The sequence below is a fragment of the Mesoplodon densirostris genome, chromosome 15, assembly GCF_025265405.1.
Source record: "Mesoplodon densirostris isolate mMesDen1 chromosome 15, mMesDen1 primary haplotype, whole genome shotgun sequence".
Taxonomy (NCBI): domain Eukaryota; kingdom Metazoa; phylum Chordata; class Mammalia; order Artiodactyla; family Ziphiidae; genus Mesoplodon; species Mesoplodon densirostris.
The window spans coordinates 44,406,870-44,432,261 of record NC_082675.1 but is presented as its reverse complement, the minus strand read 5'-3'; the positions used below and the strand labels follow the sequence as shown (position 1 = coordinate 44,432,261).

Genomic DNA, 25,392 nt, shown 5'->3' with positions numbered 1-25,392 from the left:
GCCTTGAGAAGAATAAATGGGTTTGGTGACCAGCTGGAAGACTCTAGCCACCCTAGTTAGGTACCTGAGTTTAGAGAATCTTCCTGAGGTTCTGTGAGAACATGCATTCTCACAGTAACTACCCACAGCTAGATCAAGAGCATCGATCTGGGGCTTCCCTGGTGGCGCAGTGGTTGAGAGTCCGCCTGCCGATGCAGGGGACGCAGGTTCGTGCCCCGGTCCGGGATGATCCCACATGCCACGGAGCGGCTGGGCCCGTGAGCCATGGCCGCTGGGCCTGCACGTCCGGAGCCTGTGCTCCGCAACGGGAGAGGCCACAACAGTGAGAGGCCCGCGCACCGCAAAAAAAAAAAAAAAAAAAAAAAAAAAAGAGCATCGATCTGACCCATCCAGATGTGTCAGAAAGAAGTGGGTCCCTGGACACAGAGGAGACACAGGAGGTCCAGCAGGAAAATGGGACACTGTGTGTCAGGCTCACCCAAATCCAGGGAGAACAGCTGTCCCCCACCTGGGGAGCACTGCCCCTGCGCCCCGGGGATACTAAAGTCTTGATGGAGGCCCAGCACTTGCACGTGAAAGGAATCACATATTTAAGGATAAAGGGAGTCATGCCAGGAGCTCTTTTTAGTGGGCAGGGATTCCAAAACCCAAAAGATCCAGACGTGATTGCTGTACGAGTGTCAACTGGCTTTTTTTTTTTTTTCCAATGAAATTATGTCTCATGTGATCTCTAGAAATTAGTCTCAGTATTTCAGTAGATCAGATCCCCAGCATCTCCGTGACACAGAAAGCACATTTAACAGAGTTGAAGTGCCTGAGATGGGGAAAGAACCCACAGTTCCTGTGACTCAGGGTTTGGCTTTGAGGAAGGGGGACTCTGTGGGTTGATGACTCAGTTTTACCTCTCATTGATCCTCCCCCTTGCATTTTAAACTGCAGTAGAATTGAACTTCCTATACATCTAACCTGTCTCACGCTATTTCACACTTTTTTTTAAAAATGTATTTATTTATTTATGACTGTGTTGGGTCTTCGTTTCTGTGCGAGGGCTTTCTCTAGTTGTGGCAAGCGGGGGCCACTCCTCATCATGGTGCGCAAGCCTCTCACCATCGCGGCCTCTGTTGTTGCGGAGCACAGGCTCCAGATGTGCAGGCTCAGCAATTGTGGCTCACGGGCCCAGTTGCTCCGCGGCATGTGGGATCCTCCCAGACCAGGGCTCGAACCCGCGTCCCCTGCACTGGCAGGCAGACTCTCAACCACTGCGCCACCAGGGAAGCCCACGCTATTTCACACTTTTATGGCTTAGTCCACAGTCTTGCCCTACCTAACTCTATTCAGCCCCCAAGATTCCATCTCAATACATCTCTCAGGGTCGCAGGCTGAATCGAGTGTCTCTGCTGCGTGCTCCCGCAGCATATCCCGTGTCTGCCTCTATTTTGAGATCTTGTGTGCAGCCCTGGTCCTGACCTTAGAGGCCCTGAGAGCAGGGACTTGTCACATTCATTTTTTTATTACAGTATCTAGGACAATTGACACCTCGCAGGCACTCATAGAATGTTTGTGCACTGGGCCCTCTTCCAGAATCTCTTAGTTTGCAAGTCTTTCTACAGGGTTAATTGAACCATTACCGCCTGATAACTTCACTTTCATTTTTTGAAATCTATGATGGCTTCAGGAAATGATGATCAGATTCATAAATGCCAGTGTTTCATTACATACTTATCCTATGTCAGGCACTGGGCTCTGCTCTCAGTTCACGTGTCTTTTATAATCTTTTATAATCCCAACAACCCTATGCAGTAGATATTGCCATTAGTCCAGTTTTCAAACCCAGGTCCATGTGACTTGAGAGGCCCAGCTCTTATGCGCCGGGATGGAGGTCCCATGAAAGACGTTTTATTTACTCTTGCTTGTCTATGGCAGGCAGGTGTTACTTGGTAGAAACAGTGAGGCTGGGCACTTACCCTCAGCTTATTAGATGACCACTGGTAATCTGGCTTTAGAACAGGCAAAGGGTAAGACCCAATTAATTCATTAAGCATGGCTTGCAAAATTGAGCACATTTTGACAGTGACAAATGTAGAATCTGGAAAAGCAATTTGAGGAGCCAAGTTATTTAAAAGACCTGAGATACAATCTGGGCAACAGGTACTAAAATCTAAAGTCCACGCTGGATACCTAGACAGAAGGATGAGGCACAGGTACAAGAAAGCACCTGGAGACCAAACCAGCCACTTCCCTGAGACCAGGGATCTCTGCTTGAGCCAAGACGGTCTCTAAAGATTACTCACCAATCTCAGGAACCAGCCCCAGTGTGGGCAACCAAGCCTGACCCTCTGACTCAAGCAGAGAATGAAACTGGTATATTTGATTCTTCGAAATAACTGCTTTACAAAATCATTCTGCTTTATAAACAAGCTAACAGATGGCTGACTCTGGACATAGCTGTGGAGACCACTTTCAACATTTTCATTGTTGGCCAAAGCACACTGTTTTAAATATGTTCCCAAGTTATTCATGCATTTATACCCACCTGCAAACTCCAGTATATATTAGCTATTGAAAGAGTGACACTGATTTCACAAGAGGAAAATTTCACCAGGAATTTGGGTTAGCACACTGTCATCCCTTTTTTCATGCTGTTTTCAAAAACCCTCATGGCCAGGTGACTCACTGGTAGGCTACAGACAACATATGGTCTGAACTGGTTGGTACCCATTACCTACTGGGCATTCAATATTTTTAATGTGCAGTTGATTTGCACGTGACTTTTTAATTTACTATCCTGATCACTTCACGTAAATTAACACAATATTTTATGTAATTCATCTTAATGTTTATTCTTCCTGACTGATTTTAAGTTTATTACATTTAGTTTTAGAGGAATGGAAAGTTACCCAGCAATACAGAGATAAAGATTTGTATGCCAAGTATGTGTTACCAGGATGTAAAAAAAAAGCTAAGATACTAAGTGGTATATGCCAGACTTCTGCCAGTTGGCCAAATCTACCAGTTGCCTATTTTCATACAGTTGTATTGGAACTTTATAAAAATTCCATTTTGTGTGGCCTTGCGCCATGTCCACAGCTTACGTACTGCCTATAGCTACTATTACACAGCAGCAGCAGAGTTGAGGTATTTTGACGGAGACTCGATGGCCCAAAAAGCCTGAAATATTTACTATTAGGTCTTACAGGAAAAGTTGATCCCTGCTATAGACTTTTTTCCATTAATGAAGTCTTCATTCACTCTTTTGTCCCAAGGTTGAATACTCTGAAGGTTAGCACAGGAAATTTATGTAATCTGCCCAAGGTCACCCAGATAGATAGGGTAGAGCCAGGATTTGAATCCAGATGCTCTGATTTCAGAATCCATTTTTTAAAATCACAACACTATACTCCCTTTTCTGTATTGATTTCATTTGTAGATTTATCTTAAAACAAAGACTATATCTCTTTAGGAAATTCCAAAACAACGTGACATAAATGAGTGAAGGATTTTGATGCCGTCACCATATTCCCAACCAAATACTGCCATTACTTTATATTACCTATCTTTAGATTTCCTCCAAGATAGATAAATAGGTCACGCTAAGATAGAATGACTTTGACCTTTTCAGAGTGGTGACATTTTTGTTTTACATAAGGAGAAGTTGGGGCTTGGGGTGAGAATGTATTACTGAAGATGCATTCGGAAAGCTATACTTTTTGTCTCCCAAGACGGTGCTTGAAAGGGTTAAGAAAACATGTCCATGTTTATAGGGCTGTAATTGAATTACATAGAAAGAATGGGAAATTACAAACATTAGGATAAAAAATAAATCTCACATTTTGAGAGGAGCAGCATTTTCTGAAGCCCCTGTTACTCTGCTAGAAATGCTTTGTGTATCCATATCCTTATTTCTTTCAGCAGCACCTCTTTCACAGCTCCTTACACCTTCATTTTCCATATTTTTTAATAGTTTTATCTATTATGTTAAATTTATATTAGCTTTAAATGTGCCCTTTTTTTTTTTTTTTTTTTTTTTTTTTGCGGTACATGGGCCTCTCACTGTTGTGGCCTCTCCCATTGTGGAGCACAGGCTCCGGACATGCAGGCTCAGCAGCCATGACTCACGGGCCTAGCCGCTCCACGGCATGTGGGATCCTCCCGGACCGGGGAACGAACCCATGTCCCCTACATCAGCAGGCAGACTCTCAACCACTGTGCCACCAGGGAAGCCCTAAATGTGTCCTTTTAAAAGACACTAGACTAAAAGCTCTATGAGGTCAGTAACCGAGTCTGTGGCCCAAGAGACTCTTCAGAAAGTCTTTGTTGAATCAAATTGAATTGCATTGTATTTGCTGCATTTGTTTCCAAAAGAACGTGCCATAATTTTACAATGGGAAATAAGTTGTGATAAAATTTCAACAGTGCCAGTTTCTGAAGCAGAACCACAATTTTGCACCAAAGAATGTGCTCATTCTCGAAAACAGAATTTTAAAAGAAGCTGTGACAGGGCAGCATGAACGGTAAACCACGGAAGCAGAAGCAGTGAATGTGTTTAATGGAGACTCACCTCCCTCCCACTGTGGGGAGTGGTAAAGCGGCTCTCCAGTGAGATGAAAACATGGATGAAAACAGAGAATGGGGGACCTTCATCTATATATTAAGTCTCCAAGTTATTTTATTTCTATTAGGCTTATGATTTAAACCAGAAAAGCTGTTAGCAAATCTTTTGTTTTGGGGGCTTTTGTAATCCCTAGAATCAACCTCGTTTTCCACATCAGTTCCCCTGTGTAAATAGTTACCATCATAACTATACCTCACTGGGGAAGAAAATCCGGTTGTAATGTAATTTACATAAAGCTTGCAAGTGTATTCAACTTACCCGTCAGCAGCTGTGTAGTAATGTGTTGACACCTCGTCGCTATTTTATTCAATTATTTTAACGCCAGGAGCTATATAGGGTGAGGTAATAATGTTCTCCTTTTCCATCTTCCATTCCTTTTTGTGTCTGACTGAAGGGTTTCTTACCTGTGCCACAGGCAAGAAAAAGAAAAAAGTATCGGGTAGCTTTTTTTTTCCCCTTGAGAATTTTGTCCACTTACTTTCATGTTAGTATTTTTATTTCTCTCACTCAGTCTTGAAACATTAAAAATATTTACCTTATCTATATGGGAATTTGAAAGTTACTTGCCTTTGCTACTATAAAAGGAACATTTTCCACTTGCACCAACCAGCCAAACTTGCTCTTGTGTTCCATCCCTGGTTCTCACTGGTGGAGGCTGAGAAAGGACCAGGAACTTTGAGAGCCCTCCCCCTCCCTCACGTGACAGACTGTTGTTGGACCCAAGTTAAGACTCCCTTCTGACTAAAAGGCAGTGAGGCTTTAACCAGCTGTGCACAGACCGGAGTCCTGGATTCCAGTGCCTAGTTAGCATAACCACCTTGAACTTCCCTTCTGGCTCCTAAAGCCCCTCATTTTCCCCCCTTCAGCAAATTCTGTCCCTTTCTTCACTGGCCCAGGCAACAAGGTACAGCCTTTTTTTTTTTTTAAGTATAGTTGATTTACAATGTTGTGTTTAATTTCTCCTGTACAGCAAAGTGACTCAGGTATACAAATATATATTGTTTTCCATATTCTTTTCCATGATGGTTTATCACAGGATATTGAATGTAGTTCCCTGTGCTATATAGTGGGACCTTGTTGTTTTTCCGTCTTATATGTAATAGTTTGCATCTGCTAATCCCAAACTCCCAGTCCTTCCCTCCCTCACCCCGCCCCGCCCTTGACAACCACAGGTCTGATCTCTATATATGAAGATGCAGCTTTTTTTAGTTGTTATTTTGCTTGCCTGGTGGTCTCTGTTTGCTCTTTCCACACTGTTTAACTGAGTCCATGATCTTGGGCAAATCATTAACCTCTCCGAGTTACGGGAATCAGTGGGATAGAACAACACTCTCTTGGCAGGATTTTGCTTGGAGCGTCTGAGATATCACATAAGGAGGCACCTAAGGTAACTGCTGACAGATTATGGGCACCAGGTAAAGGTTGGTTTCCTTCTTTCACACTCTCAGAGCTAAAAATGGCATCAGGCACCCAGTAAGCTCTCTTTAGATACTCATGATACGGTAAATGAATATTTTCATCGCTCTCTAAAACAGACGTAATTAGGGCTTCCCTGGTGGCACAGTGGTTGAGAGTCTGCCTGCCGATGCAGGGGACACAGGTTCGTGCCCCGGTCTGGGAAGATCCCACATGCCGCGGAGCGGCTGGGCCCGTGAGCCATGGCCGCTGAGCCTGCGCGTCCGGAGCCTGTGCTCCTCAACGGGAGAGACCTCAACAGTGAGAGGCCCTCGTACCGCAAAAATAAATAAATAAAAATAAATAAAAAACAGGCATAATTGCACAATTCTGTAGATTCTGCCAGCCACAGAGCTTTCGGAAATTTTTGCCTGGGAATCTAGAATTTCACTTTATACTGAAGCAGCATTTTATTTTATTTAAACGTAACCAAATGCCTTCAGGTCGATTCGTGGTATCATTTTCTGAACCAATTATAAATCATTGCAAGTCGGGGGATTTAATAAGAAAAGGCAGAACCAGAGTTAAAGCTGCTGACTAACTCTTACTAACTCTCCCAAAATTGTGTCACCTTTAAGACATTTTAAATCATAGACCCAAAAAGAAGTGTTTTCAGTTACTTGCAATGTTAATATTTAAAAACCCTAATTCTGTTCCTGCTTCTCATGATCATTGCCAAATAACACATATTCCAAACGTTAGTTAAAATAAGATTTTTCCATGGCCTTCGTTTGAAAACTGGATTTCTCTGGGAAGTTAATGTTGACAAAGTAAGGTTGACAATCGTAAGAGAATTTTTAGATCCACTTTTTCTCTAGAGAGTTTTAGGAACCAAATAAGATTTCTTCTGGGGTTCTTTCTAATCTTCAGAAGTAAGGCCATGAACCCAGTGACCCTGAGAATGTTTTCAGTCTCTGTAATTCTCTTTAGAATTCTTATCCTACATGCTGTAATTTGTGTGTTTAAGTAAAGCATCATGGGATTATAAAGATATATAATTTAGGATGTATAATTTCACATAGAATGACCCCTTATCAAAAGGCTTAAAACTGGATCCTCGGGTCAGGACTCTGCCATAGAGCACAGATGGATGTGGACAGGAAAACCCGTCTCTGTGATCTGAAGACACTTCTGCCCACTTCATACCACCATCAGATTTTCATATCCCGTATTTGCAATAGACAAGGGAAACCATCACAGAGAAAAGTTAAGCCACGTGCTTTAACCCAAATTCTAGTTTCCTGTAAATCAGTGGTTTTGTGCCTCTTTTTTAGATGTCAGTGTATCTGAGGAACATGACACGTTTGCATCATGGAGGGGAAGGTACTCACCATGGCAAAGAGTCTCAGCAATGGGACCCGGGGTCTTTTTCCCTTCCTCCCCATTGTGAATTACTGCCATGGTGTGTCATGTGATCCAAAAGCACATTTCTTGCTCTTGTGCACATCTGGCATAATATCATCCCTGAGAATTTTCTTCAACACATTTTTAGTGAGCACTTTCTATGGGCCTGACATATTGACCACAGACATCTTTAGATTTCCTGCTCTGGTTCTTAAGATAGTAGGAAAGGGCTATCGAAAGAAAGGTAAGAATCTGTAAATGAATATGCTGATACATGTATACACTAATAAGTGAAGCAGGCCAGGTGGACAGACCGTCCTTGTCCAAAGGAGATAGATGCTCTCAGCTGTAACAGATTGCTGTGTCAGAAGTTAAGCCTGGTTTTACACCACATCTTCCTATTTTCAGGTAAAATATCCCAAGGTCTGTGTGTTGACAACTTATTAGAAAATTTTTTCAACACTGTCAACCAAACGTAATGCATTTCTGCTTGTAACCTTTGGATAGAGTGGGAGCTGTATAAGAAATCAGGGTGGACAAGTCCTTTCCACGTAAGAAACATCCCACTGCCTCTCATGGCTCCAGTTACGCCAAAGAAATCACTCTGTATTCTTATATGGAGTTGTTGTGATATACTGAGGCCGGTCAAGGAATGTGTCACCAGGTTAAAGACAGTCCTCAAGCATAAGATTCAATTACTTAATTTCATGTAATTGAGACCTCTGATAGACCATTTTTCACCCTCAGTGTAAAAATATTTATTAACTGTCATCATCCCTGTACTTAGTCTGTTTTCCCCTTTCTACAAAAAGCTTCCATCGTTGTCAGAAGACACGCTGACTCATGGTTAAGCCCCTCTATTAAGCTTGGTAGTTACGTAATTAAACATCGCCTGGAAAACGATGCTTCTTCGTGTGCAAGCATTCAGAATTCTCTAAATGAATCCCCCTTCTTTATTTTGTATAACATTTTAACATTTCAAAGGCTTTCCCGTCTGTCATACCATTATGTGCCTCTGCTTTAAGATAGTCTATAAATAACTCACACGTCCTATAAAATTTTAAATGGAGCCCATGTGTGCAAGATCAAGGTGTTTTCACTCAAGTTTTGTATGGGTGCTTTGAAATACTCTGCCCTCACGAAAGGACACAGCATCCCCATGCCCTTGCTCACGCTGTTGATTCCCCAGAACGGTCCTTTCTCCCAAACCCACGTGTCATTCAAGGTTGGAACCTAACACGCTCTTTCCCTCTCTGAGCGTTTTATACTTGGCGATGTACCAGCCGTACATCCCACTCTGGCCTGTCCTACTCTGTGTGCCTGCCTCCCCTCCCGTATCACCTTGTCCATCCCTCAGAGGAGGAGCTTTTCCTGAGTGCCTTCGCTCGTTAGCTTAGTTGAAGCCCTTGGTTAAGAGTTGTTTAGGGGAGGGTTGTCAGAACAACTAAGGCGTCTCAATGAACAGAGCTCAGTTTTAGATTGACAGTTGGAAGTCAGACACACCTGGTTTTGATTCTCATGTCAATCGAATACCAGCTGTGTGACCTTGGACAAGTTACTCAACCTTTCCGAGTCTGTTTCTTCATCTAAAATTATGGTAATAAAGCATTCTTCAGAAAGAAGAAAGGAGAAAATATCAGTGAGAAGACACTTACAGGAGGCTGGTATAGCTCCTGGTACATAGTGGGTTGAATGTCAGTGACTCCTTTGTTGTTTTAATCATTCTTCACATTCCTGCCCCTTTTCCCTCATCCATCCAACCTTGTAGCTGGGACTTGACTCGCCCTCCCAGATGGCCTGTGCCAGGAGCTAGGCTTTAGAGTCTAATCCATTTGAAGTCAGAGCCTGTCTCTGTGTCTCAGTAGATCTGGAGCCATCGACAGATGACTTGGGTGATTTGAGACTCAGTTTCCTCAATTCTTAAATGAGGATAATAAAACTTAACGTCACACAGTGTTGTTCAGACCATTAAGTGAGGAAACATATGTAAAGGATCTCGAGCATTTTCAGAACATGGTAAATATTCAAGCGTCGAATGAATCAAAACCACTACAGAGATAACTGTAAACAGTTTTGAGCTGGTTGCAGACAGAGATGAAGCCTGAACTAAAAAGGGTACCAGAAAATCTGTACTTTCTGTAAATATCAACAGTGAATTAGAGAATTTCAGTTAAGCTGGGGATGTGACGTTTTATATCACCAGAATTTAGAGGTTTGAAAACTATCAAGTATTTGCCCAAACCTAAAATGTTGATGCATTTCCACATTATAGTTAGTGTCTTTGGACTTTCCTGTCCAGCTGGCTGATGCTAAAGCTGAAAATAGTTCTGAAGGTCCAACCAATGCCCAGAGCATCCTTTTTCTCAAGTTCTTCTCTGCCCCTCAAAGTGGACAGGCTGTATTTCCAAGACATTCCCACAGGACTGCACCAGAAGAGAATCCACACTCCCTGGCTTCTTACCTCTGGGCCAGAGGTTGGAAAACTTTTTCTTTAAAGGGCTAGATAGCAAGGCTTTGGGGCCACATATAGTCTCTGTAGAATATTCTTTGCCTTCTTCATTGTTACCGTTGTTTTAAATAATCCTTTAAAAATGTAAAAGCTATTCTTCAAGAAAAACAGGCCACAGATCAGACTGGACCCACCAACAATAGTTTGCAGACTCTAGACCAGCGGTCCCCAACCTTTTTGGCACCAGGGACCGGTTTTGTGGAAGACAATTTTTCCACGGACCGGGGTGGGGTGGGGTGGGGTGATGGTTTGGGGATGATTCAAGTGCATTATATTCATTGTGCACTTTATTTCTATTATTATTACATTGTAATATATAATGAAATGATTATACAACTCACCATAACGCTGACAGGAGGCGGAGCTCAGGTGGTAATGCGAGCGATGGGGAGTGGCTGTAAATACAGATGAAGCTTCACTCTCTCACCTGCCACCCACCTCCTATTGTGCGGCCTGGTCTGTGCCCTGGGGGTTGGGGACCCCTGCTCTAGACCACTGAAGGGAGGGAGGAGTGAAGTGGTTTTGAAACCTTGATGAACTAATACCTTCCTCTAAGTAAAGGAAAATACGCTTGCAACAATTTTTTTTAGTATGAAAGCAATATAACATTGTAGGGGAGGAAAAAGTTTTCTCGACCCTCAGGTCCCTGGCTGGGTCTGAAAATTAAACCAACAAAGACAGATTAACAAGAGAAGAGCACACACATTTGATGGAACTTTTACCTGTACATGGGGGCCTTCACAAGAGAACGAAGACCTGGGCTTCCCTGGTGGCGCAGTGGTTGAGAGTCTGCCTGCCGATTCAGGGGACGCAGGTTCATGCCCCGGTCCGGGAAGATCCCACATGCCGCGGAGCAGCTGGGCCCGTGAGCCATGGCCACTGAGCCTGCGCGTCCGGAGCCTGTGCTCCGCAACTGGAGAGGCCACAACAGTGAGAGGCCCGCGTACTGCAAAAAAAAAAAAAAAAAAAGAGAGACAGAATGAAGACCTGAAGAAGTGACCAGAGCATGAAGAGTTTATACCCTTTAGACAAAGAAACAGTAAATTTGTAAAGAATTGACAAGACAAAGGGTTTGGGCTAAGAGTAGTAAATGGTGAAGTAACTAGGAAGTTAAGGGTTAGTTTAAGAAGGTTTGCCATAAAAAAAAAAGAAAGAAAAAAAGAAATAATGCCATTTGCAGCAATATGGATGGACCTAGAGATTACCATATTGAGTGAAGTAAGTCAGACAGAGAAAGACAAATATCATATGATATCATTTATATGTGGAATCTAAAAAAAGGGTACAGGGCTTCCCTGGTGGCGCAGTGGTTGAGAGTCCGCCTGCCGATGCAGGGGACACGGGTTCGTGCCCCGATCCCGGAAGATCCCACATGCCGCGGAGCGGCTGGGCCCGCGAGCCATGGCCGCGGAGCCTGTGTGTCCGGAGCCTGTGCTCCGCAACGGGAGAGGCCACAGCAGTGAGAGGCCCGCGTACAGCAAAAAAAAAAATAAATAAATAAAATAAAATAAAATAAAATAAAATAAAATAAAATAAAATAAGGGTACAAATGAACTTATCTACAAAACAGAAATAGAGTTACAGATGTAGAAAACAAACTTATGGCTATCAGGGGTAAGGGGGGGAGGGATAAATTGGGAGATTGGGATTGACATATACACACTACTGTATATAATAAAATAGATAGCTAATAAGGACCTACTGTATAGAACAAGGAACTCTACTCAATACTCTGTAATGGCCTATATGGGAAAAGAATCTAGAAAAGAGTGGATATAGGTATATGTATAACTGATTCACTTGGAAACTAACACAACATTATAAATCAACTATACTCCAATAAAAAATTTTTTTTAAAAATAACATTTCATTATAGTAATAAAATACACCCAAATATGACTGCTGCATTGCAGAATTACAGATGAGATTGCTTTCTTTATAATTTTTTTTATTTTCTGAGTTTTATATCATAAACATGTAATTCTTTTATCATTAAAGAAAGGTTTGTTTGTGCAGAGTTCTAGGTCCCAAATCCTAGTCTCTGATGATGAAGAGGACTTTCCTCCTCCTGGTTCAGGAGGGGGCTTTTCACATGGGAACGTTATGACCTGTTTCAGGGAAGAAGGGTGAGGTGGGAAGAGTCAGTGACATTCCTGTTTCTGCCATTTTTAAAAAGAGTGCTTGAGCTTCAGATATTTAATACGCCACGATGCCATAGTTTGGGGTAGCCTGTCCTGAACCCCATCAACATTAAGCTAGTACTTTTACTTCTATGGTACGACTATATTTTCTAGTCGGTTTTTTAGTCACTTTGTAGTGGGACCTCATCTCACTGCTGTTTCCCATTGGAAACTGATGAGGAACATAGGAAAGCAGATGGCGCACAGACTGTCGAAATGAAAAACACAGAAGAAAGAGCTGCGTGAAAGAAATATTTAATCATAACATGAAAAGCTCCTAGTGGCAACTTTTCCATTATGTTAAATTTCATTCATTTCTATGCATTCTGGGTATGAGTTTAAAAACAGAGGTTGTAACTTTCCATCTTAATGCCCATCTCCCATGGGGTGTTGGTTTTGTCTCTTGCAGGACTATGATTTGAGCCAGCTCCAGCAGCCTGATACCGTGGAGCCGGATGCCATCAAGCCGGTCGGAATCCGACGGTTGGATGAGAGACCCATCCACGCTGAGCCCCAGTACCCAGTTCGATCTGCAGCCCCGCACCCTGGGGACATCGGTGACTTTATTAATGAGGTGCAAAGAGAGACTCACTTTTTTTAGAAGGGTGTTTATTTTATGCTAACAGTTAGTACTGTGGAGACCACAGCTTGCTGGGAATACAGCTATGTAGTTCATTAAAACACAATTCTTTTTCCTAACTTTATCTTTATGCAAAAGGAAATGTGGCTTCAGGAACAGAACAGATGAGATGGCTTTGGTCAGCCCAAAAGAGACGGATCAACTAATATTCTGCATTTGTAAATGACATCCGTATATATTATCAGTATTAGTCACACTCTCTCCAAAGGATTTTTTCCCTAGATTACAAGTAATAAATAGGCTAACGAATTATAGTGAATTCTAATTTCACTTATTAGCACTGATACATGTAATAAGAGTTCACTTTTATTTTCCTCACACTGTACCCTTTGAATGCCACAAATGGTGAGAATTCAGTGCCTACCCAACAACAAGAGATCCATCAAATGAGATTAGCAGGAAGAGCAGCTAAATTAAATATTATGTAAGTGATTTAAATACTTGTCTAGTTGAGGAGTTTTAAGAGCTTCTGTAAGAGGCGGCTAATTCTCTGTTGAATATAACAGATATGATTTCCACTGTCAAAATTATTACAGCATTCTCTTATTTCATTACTGACCAAGAGTTCTGCTACACTTAATCCTTAAGTTTTGAAGTCAGATGATTTATACAGCTTCTTTTGATCATGTCTACAGTTTTACTGCAATTCTTCTTTTGAATTTTTATTGTTAGTATAAGAGAATGGTACATATTGATATTGATCGCATATATATGTCAGGGCCCGTGTTCTCTGGCCAGATCCTCCCACTCAGAATCTCCAAGATTAGAATTGGTCTCAGTGCCTTACAAAGTGGAAAGCATCTGTTGTATATATTGCCTTCAGTCCCGTGCAGATAAGACTCATTTCCTGGGCTTCCTTGAAATAGTTGTATATTACATCTACATAATCAATCTACCTTAGATTTTTAGATGCTCTTCTAGTTTGTAGGAAAAGTTTTGAAACAAAATTAGCTTATCTGTCTTTACAATATTCATTACTATCTATTCCTAAAGTACATGCTACTTTTTGAACTTATCTGTTCACTTCTGTTAAATTGGTAATAGGTTAATTTGTAGTAGACACGATTTAAAAGCTGATAGAAGGCAAAAACAGGATGCTGGTAACTCCTTTATGTACAAAAATATGCCCCGACTTTTCCAGATTACTTATATACATATAGGCCTGGTTAGGGGAATTAGCAGGAATATATATGATATAAATATAATATATATATTATATAAAATAAATATATATATTATATAAAATATGTTTATATATATATATAACTAGATATTTTTGAATATGTAAGAGTGCCTGATGATTTTACTTCTAATTTAGCTTTCATCATTACAAGAAATTGTTTATTTTATTCCTGTGGTTGTCAGGTTTCAAGATATAGTGAACCTTTGACTGTAGGTGTAGGCACTGGACTTTTTTCAAGTAAGCATTCTGGCTTTGGTGTAATTCAGCAAATACTTACCTGAATGTTTCTGCCAGTCCCTGAAGTGTCACTGTTCTGTGGGCTTCCATCCCATCCAGGACACTCTGCTTTTCTCGTGATAAAATTCGAGCACTAAGGGTCATTTCTAAGGCTGTTTGTAATCTGATTCCTGCCCTCTCTTCCCTCCACATTCCCTTTCTGTGCTGCAGCCCCCTGAACTATTTGTAGTTCCTCAAAAGCATCACAGATTTAACTATAACTTTTGCAAAGCCCTTCCTTCTTGACCTTCAGTGAGACACTCATTTAGCCTTCAGATTCAACTCAAGCACCCCTTCTCTGTGAAGCACCTTTGATACCTCTGGGAAGGTTACAAGACTCTCCCTGGGTAGTAGCCCTCACCATGGGGTGTCACTGTTAGTATTTATTTCTTCCTTATGAGTGCGTCCATTCTCTCTGAAATGGGGGCTATTTCCCGTTCTTCTTTGTGTAACCTAAGCATCTACTATGTTGTGTAACTCTTAGATTCTGTTGTTTCAAGGAATCCAAGGACTGTGGCAGGTGTGTAGGGCATGCAGCCATGAGCACCACCCATCTGCATTTGGCTGGGATTCACTGGGGCCCATGTCTGGAGGCTTTCACTCTCACTGGTGCTGATTACATTCAGGAAATGAGGATATTGGCTGTTCCAAGTTGTGTGTTTTGTGTGTACCTTGTGTTTGTGTCCGGTGTGTTCACTCATTTTTTTTTTTTTTTAACATGACTGGATTTTCTTCAGTAGAGAGAGGAGAGTATCTAGTTAGTATGGTTCAGTTACCCAACCCTTCTAATGCCACAGTAGGAAAAGGTACACAGTAGGAATTTCCATTTGGAATCGCCTTTTCCTAAAACAGCGCCCAGGTACACAGTCTATAAAGTGGCTGGAGGTCGTAGCAAGCATGCGTGAATACATATATGAAGTTTGTTCTGAACAACTGACTTGCAGATTAACTTCCAGAATACAACCCATGCATAATTTGAAAATTGTCTGCATTTGTTAGAAATGGCTCATTTGGAAATCATCTTGAGTTTGGTTAAGGATTATTCATTTACCAGATAACTACCGAATATCTATGGTGTGTACATCCTGTGCCAGTGATATGTAGATAAGACATTAGACATAGATTCTCTGTGTGAGTTCCCTGCGCTGCTGCTAGCATGATCGCTGTACCAGGCAAACATTCCAGTATCTGAACTCTTACTTTGCCAGGCACAGGACACCCATTAGATCTGGTTCTTATTAGGTGGTCCGGCTTCATCTCAGGCCCCTCCCCTACCTGCATCCTACAGGCCAGCAACAGAGATCTCTACTTGTAATTTCTTCCCGGCTTGTGATTCCATGCCAGCACCAGTTCCCACAGTGTTTTTCCTGCCTGGAGTGTCCTTTGCCCTTTTTCTAGATATTAGTTAAGTCTTTACCAGACCAAGAAGGGTCAGGGACACAGAGTATGGGTGGGCGCCATCCTGCAACATCCCAATGTACCTAGAACTCGCATCCCTCCATGACTCCTATCCCAAGCATCCCTTCTACCTCCCCTCAGGGCCCTCCTGTGGTCCAGGGGAAGAGGTGTATCCCTGGGGAATCATTGTGGGGCACACTGGTTTGGTGAGTACACAAATGGACAAAAGGATCACATTTGGAAATGATTCCCCAAATGGCTACTGAATCCTTGAAATTGAATGTGATTGTAAGGCAGAGGAATATAGAGTAGAAAGGGGAACCCAAAATCTATACCTAGAAATGCCCTACTTTTGGACACAGGAAAAAGAAAGTCTAAGGTGTTTAAGGTGTCAGAAAACAACTGAAAAGAGGGTCGAGGGATGTGATGGTCAGGTCTGTGGAAAAGTCCAAAGAGATCAAACTGTTCAAAGGCCTAAATCAGAGATTACATTCAGACTCACTGTGTAGATTCTTCCACCTAAGACATGCATTAAGACTTGTACAGGGCTTCCCTGGTGGCGCAGTGGTTGAGAGTCCGCCTGCTGATGCAGGGGACACGGGTTCGTGCCCTGGTCCGGGAAGATCCCACATGCCATGGAGCAGCTAGGCCCGTGAGCCATGGCCACTGAGCCTGCGCGTCCGGAGCCTGTGCTCCACAATGGGAGAGGCCACAACAGTGAGAGGCCCACATACCACAAAAAAAAAAAAAAAAAAAAAAAAAAAAAGACTTGTACAGTATCTTTCTATACTTGGACAGATAAAAATAAATACAGGTAAAGTTTTAAAAGTGGTTGAAGTCACCTAGAAAGACCTCAAGCACATGTTATAAATACATTTAAAATACAAACAGATTTCTTTATCTCCAGGTTTTATTTGGTTTAGCATAGTACCGAATGTTCCAAAGGAAGAAGAATATATGGTGATTATAAGTGGAGTGTGTTTATAGGTGTAAGGAATAGGTAAACGCATGAGAAATTTTTCTAGTTTGTTTATTTAAATAATAAATCTCAAAAATGATAACATTTCCAGATGGTAGGTAGGGTAAAACAAATCACACATTTTTGAATTTTAAACACAGAATTTCATTCTGTTTTGAGGTTTTTAAACAAGACCATCAGATGGCGAAAAGTTGAAACAATGTCATTTAATCTCAGCCTGACAGTAGATATTAGCATACCTCCGATAATGATACTAACTCTGTATATGTCTTTATCTCAGGAATCTAAAAACCAAGGACATATTTCTATTAAAGGACCGACTTTTGATTAATATTATTAAAAAACGTATGGAAGGTGCTCCTGGAATACTTTGTTTAAAACTCCTGAAGTTGAAAATTTTTGCCTTTTTTCTCCTATTAATTAAATTTAACATATTCTTTAAAAAATATCTTTGTCCCCTCCTACAAGAGTTAGGTGTTTTAGTTCAAATCCAGGTGCCTCATTTAACAGCTCTGTTACCTTGTACAAGGTCAAGGTCCTTGGATGTAACCACTTGGATTTCTAGTTTTCTTATTCATAAAATGGGGATGATAATAGACCCTTCTATTAAGATTGCAGTGAGAAATGAATAATAAAATCGACGTAAAGTGCTTGGTATAGTGACTGTTGCGTAATGAAATGTCTTAATTATTATTAGTATTATATTATCATTACAAGTTACTATTCAGGAGTAAAAACTTTCTACTGCCCTGTAACTGTAAATAAAACAGAAACCTCTCCTTTCCAAAAAAAAAAAGAATGCTTTCAGTAAAATGAATTTCCCAGAAGGAGACATAGTAATGTTGGCGTTGATAAGTCACAGAATTCCACTGTCATGTGATCATGGTATACTTTTATGTCCACAGATATTTTAAACCTAAATCCTAGCTTCTTCTGAAAGGTATAGATATAAACATGAACGAGGTGCTGAGGAGAAAAAATTAAGCCCAGGACAACAGTACAAAGCTACCATCTAGAATACTTACTGGATGTCAAGCAGTGTTTTGGATAGCAGATATGAACTGAATACAACACCACCTCAGCAGAAAGGGATGTCACAATCTAGTGTAACCAAAACATGGCAATAAAAGTAAAGAGGACCAGAGAGACCACAGGAATTACTCTCGGTCATGGTTAGGGGAAAAATTCCAGGCAGCAGAAGTGATTTTTTTTTTTTGGTACGCGGGCCTCTCACTGTTGTGGCCTCTCGCGTTGCGGAGCACAGGCTCCGGATGCGCAGGCTCAGCGGCCATGGCTCACGGGCCCAGCCACTCCGCGGCACGTGGGATCTTCCCAGACCGGGGCACGAACCCGTGTCCCCTGCATCGGCAGGTGGACTCTCAACCACTGTGCCACCAGGGAAGCCCAGAAGTGACCTTTTTAATGGGCTTTAAACAGTGGATGGATGGATGGATGGATGGATGGAAATTAAATGAAAAAATGAGATGAGACATTTTAAACAAAAGGAATCCCATTTCAGCTAGCAGGAAATGAATGCATAAATAACATGGAGGTACACTAAGAACATGACTTTTTTAGGTTTTTGGAGATTTTGGTGAATAATTTATTGAATAATTCGGTTATGGTTGCTGGAATTGAGAAGAGTTGCAACAGAAAAGGTGGGTGAACAGATTAGGTTCACTGAATGCTCCTCAGAGGGTTTTGACTTCATCCTATAGCCTACCCTAACATCAGGCATCAGGCATTTGAGTAACACCTAGTTTTTTCCATGTCTGCAAACTTCGTCTATGATGTACTTATTAAACTTTTAATCAATTGTAACTTCTTTTTTAATAAAAATAATTGTTTTAAAGTGCCTGTGCACCAATTAAAAATCACCTTGCATACACCTAGGGGGACTCCTCCCTTATTTTGGAAACACTGCTGTAGGGAGTAGCAATCAGAAAGTTTTACTTGGGGTGGGGAGGATGTGACATCAAATAATCAAATAACTTCTGAGAAAGGAACCAATAGTAGTTTGTAAGTAAGAAGCAGGAATAGGGAATTCCCTGGCAGTCCAGTGATTAAGGCTCTGTGCTTTCACTACCAAGGGCCTGGGTTCTATCCCTAGTCTGGGAACTAAGATCCCACAAGCTGCACACTGCCCCCCCCCCAAAAAAAAAGCAGGAATAGTCCTGGGGACAGAGAGACCAGTCAGGCCTTTGCTGTGGTCCAGGCAGTATATAATGATGGCCTGAACTAAGGCAGTGGATTTGAGACAATAGAGGACTGAATGTAAGGGATCGATAGGACCTCTTTCCTCTTACATCCTTCATGTGTTTCTCACCCAAGAATGTGGGTTTTTTATAGTCCCTATAAAAGCATGTCTCCATCCCTAAAGCATGGGATCAGAAGTCTATAAATATAAGCTCAGCAAGAATTCAGCCAGAGCCACAGCTCTTTGATTTGACAGAGGCAGTTCACTATGGAAACTAGTTCAGATTTATCCGGAGTTCAAGCTCTGCCTCTCCAGGAAAGGTGAAACAAGCACATCCTCTTCTAGATTCAGTCAAACCCAGGTAGGGAGAGAGAAACACATGCAGTTAGTCTGTAAATTTGGCAACAGTGTGTCACACATCATGTGAAGTGGTGTCCACACGTGCAAATAAAGGAATCCCATAAGGGAGGACCAGAGCTCCTGTGTCCCGCCTCCCACTCCCAAATTTATCGGTACGTTCACCCTGGTTGCTGGCCTGTCACCATCAGTTTCTCAGGACTTGACTATGATCTTTTTAGAATTACCAAAATAGTACCCGGAATTTATATAATGCCTCAGCCGGAACAGTCATATTTTATTCTCGGATAAAAATCAGTGCTCTCCAAGTGGAGGGGACTTAAAGTTCTTAACCTTCAGCCTAGAATGATGTCTCTTGCCTAAGAATTCTTGAAAAATTCACTGGGTTTTTGCTCTTTTGTAATCATGAAAACCTGAGGCAGTGTTTGATGTTCTGGCTAGCACAGTGACCTCTCAGGGGTTTTATAGCCTTAACCCCTTTTTAAAAAAGAAGTAAAACATAGATTCAACAACTATCAGAATGACCAGAAAGTCAGGGCAGGAGATAAAAAAATTTTTTAAGAAATATTTTTGAGAACCTCGGTGGTGAGTATGGAACTGGATTATCACCAGTGTTTTAATGGTTTTAAGGAAATTAATTAGGTGGCGTAGACATTTGATGAAGAGTCTTGGGCCCTTTAACACACCGGTGAAGACGAGGGAGCTTCTAGCATTTATTTTAAGTCACAGGAAACACAGGCCATGGCTTTCATCTCCAGGGAATCCAGGCACACATGATGCCCTGCCATTGACCCTTTCAAGTTCATCTTAGTCTTCACCTTTCCGTATTTCCAGTTTGGTGCTGATGCCATGATTCACATATCTTCTGTATTTCAGGATCCAAGCAGAAGGAAAACTTTCCTCTGGGGCAGGCTCTTCTCCTGGCAGAGGGGGAAAGGCGAGGGGACTGGTGGAAGCATGTTAGACTCTTTGAGTCTCCTCCACGCAGCTGCTTCCATTCATTGGCCAACACCAGTCGGGTAGCCAAGCCTGACAGTGGGTTAGGGAAGTCAGCTGGCTCCGGAGTGGCACTTGTGGTGCTGCGGGCGTGTGATCCACCCACAGGGAGAGGATGGTGAATCACTGAGGACAGTAACACAATCCACCACAAAAAGGAATTAGGGATTTTGAGAAATTGGGAGTTTGCAGTTCTCCATCTTAACAGAATTGCCCTGTAGCTTATTCTGTAAATATGATCAAGAAACTCCTATCTAAAATTATTTGTGTTTTATATACTGAAGTAGTTCAAGGAAAACTTGTTTTATTTTACTTTACACAGGCATGTCTGGGTTGTAAATAGTCTACCTGAGAAGAGGAACAATGGTGTTTAATTAAAGGTTAGGATTGCTGGTGGGACAGACTTTGGGATGGGGAAGCAGTAGGGTGTACTTTTCTTTCTGGTTTTTGATTGAAGTCAAGCAGCTGCCATTTTGTTTGTAAAATGCTATGTCTTCACATCTATTTTTCTTTTTTTTCAAATTCCAAAGCAAGAATTTTTTTCTCTAACCTTAAAAGTTAAAAAAAAAAAATTCACTAATATTCCTTGAGCTCTAACAAGTGCCAGACACTGTGGTGAGCCCTTGGGTCCCTTTATTTTATTTGGTCTCCGTAATGATCGTATTACTGTGATTACAGTTGCAGATGAGGAAATGAAGCTGGTAGAACTTAGCCCAGGTCCCACAGCTAGTGCTGTGCGGAGCCAAAACGTCGCCCCAGAGTCTGAGCTCTTAACCACTACGTGTGCTGACTCCGACCTTAATTTTCATGCTCTTTTCCCTCTTCCTCCTCCTTTCTACTGATTAAAAAAACATATATGTACTCATAAAACACATGTGGATTGGAAGGACTGATCTAAAGATGGACAGTTCATCACGTGTTGGTTGAGTGAAGCCACCATAAGCCCACCAGCATTTTTTTTTTAATAGATCTTTACTGGAGTATAATTGCTTCACAATACTGTGTTAGTTTCTGTTGTACACCAAAGTGAATCAGCCATATGCATACATATGTCCCTATATTCCCTCCCTCATGAGCCTCCCTCCCACCCTCCCTATCCCACCCCTCTCGGTCATCGCAAAGCACCGAGCTGATCTCCCTGTGCTATGCAGCTGCTTCCCACTAGCTATCTATTTTACATTCGGTAGTGTATATATGTTGATGCTACTCTCACTTCGTCCCAGCTTCCCCCTCCCACCCTGTGTCCTCAAGTCCATTTTCTATGTCTACATCTAAGAGTTGTGGGAAAAGAGAATGATTGTTTGGAGACTAACATTGGTATATCTTGGACTTACTAGAATGGAAGTGGGAAAAAATTAGAGAAAAAAATACTTAGTATTTTTAGTATAAAAAAATAGTATGTGGCATTAAATCTTTAAAGTTTTGTAGAGCATAATTATGAATTACAATAGCTTCAGATACATGAGTTATGTATAAAGAAAGCATCTTTTTGCAGGAGTTAAATGTATTGATAAGCATTTCATCGATTCTTATTTTTCTAGTTCTTTTTAAGAGCCATGTATATACTATTATTTTACATTGGCAGGATCCTCTTCCCCAATGTTTATACTATGTATTGATATTGGATCATGATGTTTATAAAGCCTGTGGGAGCTAGAAGTCACTCCATTCTTAAAAAATAATACCTGATCACAATTTATCAATTAAGTTCACATTTTATGTTCTGTTGAGAACATAAATGATTTAGTGAATAACTTTCCTTGTATTGTAATCACATCTGGCCTGTCTTCTTCTTCCTTTGACATCCTTCCAAATTTATGTCAGATAGAATGCCACTTCCTCCTTGGACGCGTAGCTCTCATTGCCGGTCGAAGTTTGTTTTCAGCATTCTGATGATTTTTGTCTAGACTTCATAGTTTTGGTACTTATTTATCATTTATTTCACCCTACAATAATGTCTGTTACGCTAGACTGTAAGCTTACAGAGGGCAAGGATCATATGGCACTCATTTCTATGTCCCTCTCTTTTTGCCTTGCCTATAATTCCTTTTAAGCCAGTTTGTTGTCAGAATCCTCTGACTGACCCTACATAGATTAGGGTCCACATACCACATGATTTCATAGCCTTCTGTATTATTTCATGTAACTTACTCTTCCAGTAATTATTCAAAACTGGTCTTGACCGATGGACTGTTACAGGAATGCATTACCAGACTTCATTTAAGATCTTCCCCTCACAGCTTCAGGAAGTTGGCCATTCATTTCTGTCACCTGTCAAACGCATTCTCCAATGAACCCTGTCCCATGGTATGTTTCAGCCTCACTGAGCTAGACTCCTTAGGGTTCTTTCTTTGCAGAGGAAAGACAACAGTTTTTGTCTAACTTTCGAACATGGTGATAACCCCAGTCTCTCTGGGTTGCACATGCGGTGGTCTGCAGGTGGAAACTTAAAAACAAGTGTTTGATGCCACGGGACCACTAACGTCTGCTTGTGGATTTGCTAATTGTAACCCTCTCTTCATCCTTTTCTTGTCTTCCAAACTGCAGGGCCTTAAAGCTGCTGACAACGATCCCACAGCTCCGCCATATGACTCCCTCTTAGTGTTTGACTATGAAGGCAGTGGTTCCACAGCCGGGTCCTTGAGCTCCCTTAACTCCTCCAGTAGTGGAGGCGACCAGGACTATGACTACCTGAACGACTGGGGGCCCCGCTTCAAGAAACTCGCCGACATGTACGGTGGAGGTGATGACTGAACTTCAGGGTGAACTTCGCTTTTGGACAAGTACAAACAATTTCAACTGATATTCCCAAAAAGCATTCAGAAGCTAGGCTTGAACTTTGTAGTCTACTAGCACAGTGCTTGCTGGAGGCTTTGGCAGAGGCTGTAAACCAGTTTGGGCTCAGAGGGAATATCAGTGATCCAATACTGTTTGGAAAGACACTGAGCTCAGTTACACTTGAATTTTACAGTACAGAAGCACTGGGATTTTATGTGCCTTTTTGTACCTTTTTCAGATTGGAATTAGTTTTATGTTTAAGGCTTTAATGGTACTGATTTCTGAAACGATAAGTAAAAGACAAAATATTTTGTGGTGGGAGCAGTAAGTTAAACCATGATACGCTTCGACACGCTTTTGTTACAATGCATTTGCTTTTATTAAAAATACGGAATTAAAGAGACAAAACCACTCATGGAGCAATTTTATTATCTTGGGGGATGAGACCATGAGATTGGAAAATGTACATTACTTCTAGATTTAGACTTTAGTTTGTTTTTTTTTTTCCACTAAAATCTTAAAACTTATGCAGCTGGTTGCAAATAAAGGGAGTTTTCATATCACCAATTTGTAGCAAAATTGAATTTTTTCATAAACTAGAATGTTAGACACATTTTGGTCTTAATCCATGTACACTTTTTTATTTACTGTATTTTTTCCACTTCACTGTAAAAATGGTATGTGTACATAATGTTTTATTGGCATAGTCTATGGAGAAGTGCAGAAACTTCAGAACACGTGTATGTATTATTTGGACTGGATTCAGGTTTTTTGCATGTTTATATCTTTCGTTATGGATAAAGTATTTACAAAACAGTGACATTTGATTCAGTTGTTGAGCTGTAGTTAGAATACTCAATTTTTAATTTTTTAATTTTTTTTATTTTTTATTTCCATTTTTGTTTGGGGAGGGAGAAAAGTTCTTAGCACAAATGTTTTACATAATTTGTACCAAAAAAAAAAAAAAAGGAAACATAAGAAATGAAAGGGGTGGCCTGACACTGGTGGCACTACTAAAGTGTGTGTTTTTTTTAAAAAAAATGAAAAAAAAAGCTTTTAAACTGGAGAGACTTCTGACAACAGCTTTGCCTCTGTATTGTGTACCAGAATATAAATGATACACCTCTGACCCCAGCGTTCTGAATAAAATGCTAATTTTGGATCTGGTGACTGGTTTGAACTTTTTCTTTTCTACTTGAGCTGCTTTGAATGTTGCAAAGCTCCAGGTCCTGGAGTTGCGTTGAGAACCGTAGTACAAAAGCGTGTATTAGTTCTTGCACTGTTCACCACTGAAACCCTTATTAGCGTGGCAGCCGTGTCCAGTGGGCAGCAGAGAACCACTGTGGATCTTCTCATCGTAGAAGAAAAACATCGAGTGACACAAGAATAGACCACACTGAAGGTGGTATACAAATCGCATCCTTAAGTTCAGTGAACGTTGTGTCATTCTTAACATCCTTCATGCCCTTCTGCTCGTGCTTGCGGTTACAACTGACTCCAACGGGCCTTTCCCACTAGACCACCGATTTAAAGAAAAGCTCACTAAAAAGGGATAGAGCTGGCCCTGGAAACTGCAGTGGATGCCAGGAATTCCCAGGCAATCTGTTGAAGCCATTGTTTGATGTATCTAGTGAAATACACTTTGGTTTGACTTCTGTTCACTGACTGGACCTTTTTTTTCCCCCAGCTTTATTAAAGAGGTATAACTGACAAAATTTTGTATATTTGAAGTGTACAATGTGATGACTTGATATGCATATACATTGTGAAATGATTTCCACAATCATGTTATTTAATGAATATCACCTCACATAGTTACCCTTTTTGTGTATGTGTGGTGAGAACACTTAGATCTACTCTCTTAACAAATTTCAAACATATAGTACAGTAGTAGCCTGATGTAGTCACAGAGGACAGAAAGGCGAAACCACCTTCCTCAGTTTTGTAAAGCTGTTCAGTGTCATACTGTGACTCATAAATGGATTTTAAGAGACTTGAAAAAATTCTCACTCTATTTTCCTGTATCCCTCATGATCGTTATCTCACTACATATGCTTATGTTGTACACTTTGAAAAAAACTTACACAATATACCTCCTCTAATTAACTCCATGTGGTTTTTTGCTTAACTTAAAGATAACTTTATATTAGTGAAATTTACTTTTCTATTGGTTCACCCTGTAAGCAATATTTTCTCGTTACTTTTCTAATCATTAAATGCCAGACTTTACCTCTGGGAATTTTCATAATGAAACTTACTAAATTTGCTAATTGGAATAGTCTCTTTTTTTAAATGGAGTTTAGACTGTGCCTCTGTGCTGATGTACATCCAAATGAAAACTGAACTATCTTCTTAAATTCAAATGTTGCAACATTTAAACTTCGCAGCACTCAGGTAAACAAATATAATTACTTTCTTTTTTTAAATTTTATTTATTTTTGGCTGTGTTGGATCTTCCTTAATGCTCTCGGACTTTCTCTAGTTGCAG

At 41.0% G+C, this 25,392-nt stretch overlaps 1 protein-coding gene across 1 annotated transcript in view; it reads left to right on the top strand.

The window, feature by feature from the left end:
* Positions 1-24,066, top strand: part of CDH2 (cadherin 2) — a 230,398-nt gene extending 206,332 nt beyond the window's left edge. The window contains exons 15-16 of the mRNA XM_060118611.1: positions 12,510-12,674; positions 22,674-24,066. Coding sequence (XP_059974594.1) covers positions 12,510-12,674; positions 22,674-22,880 — 372 coding nt within the window. The 3' untranslated portion in view covers positions 22,881-24,066. The remainder of the gene's footprint in view (positions 1-12,509; positions 12,675-22,673) is intronic.
* The last annotated feature ends 1,326 nt before the right edge of the window (positions 24,067-25,392 follow it).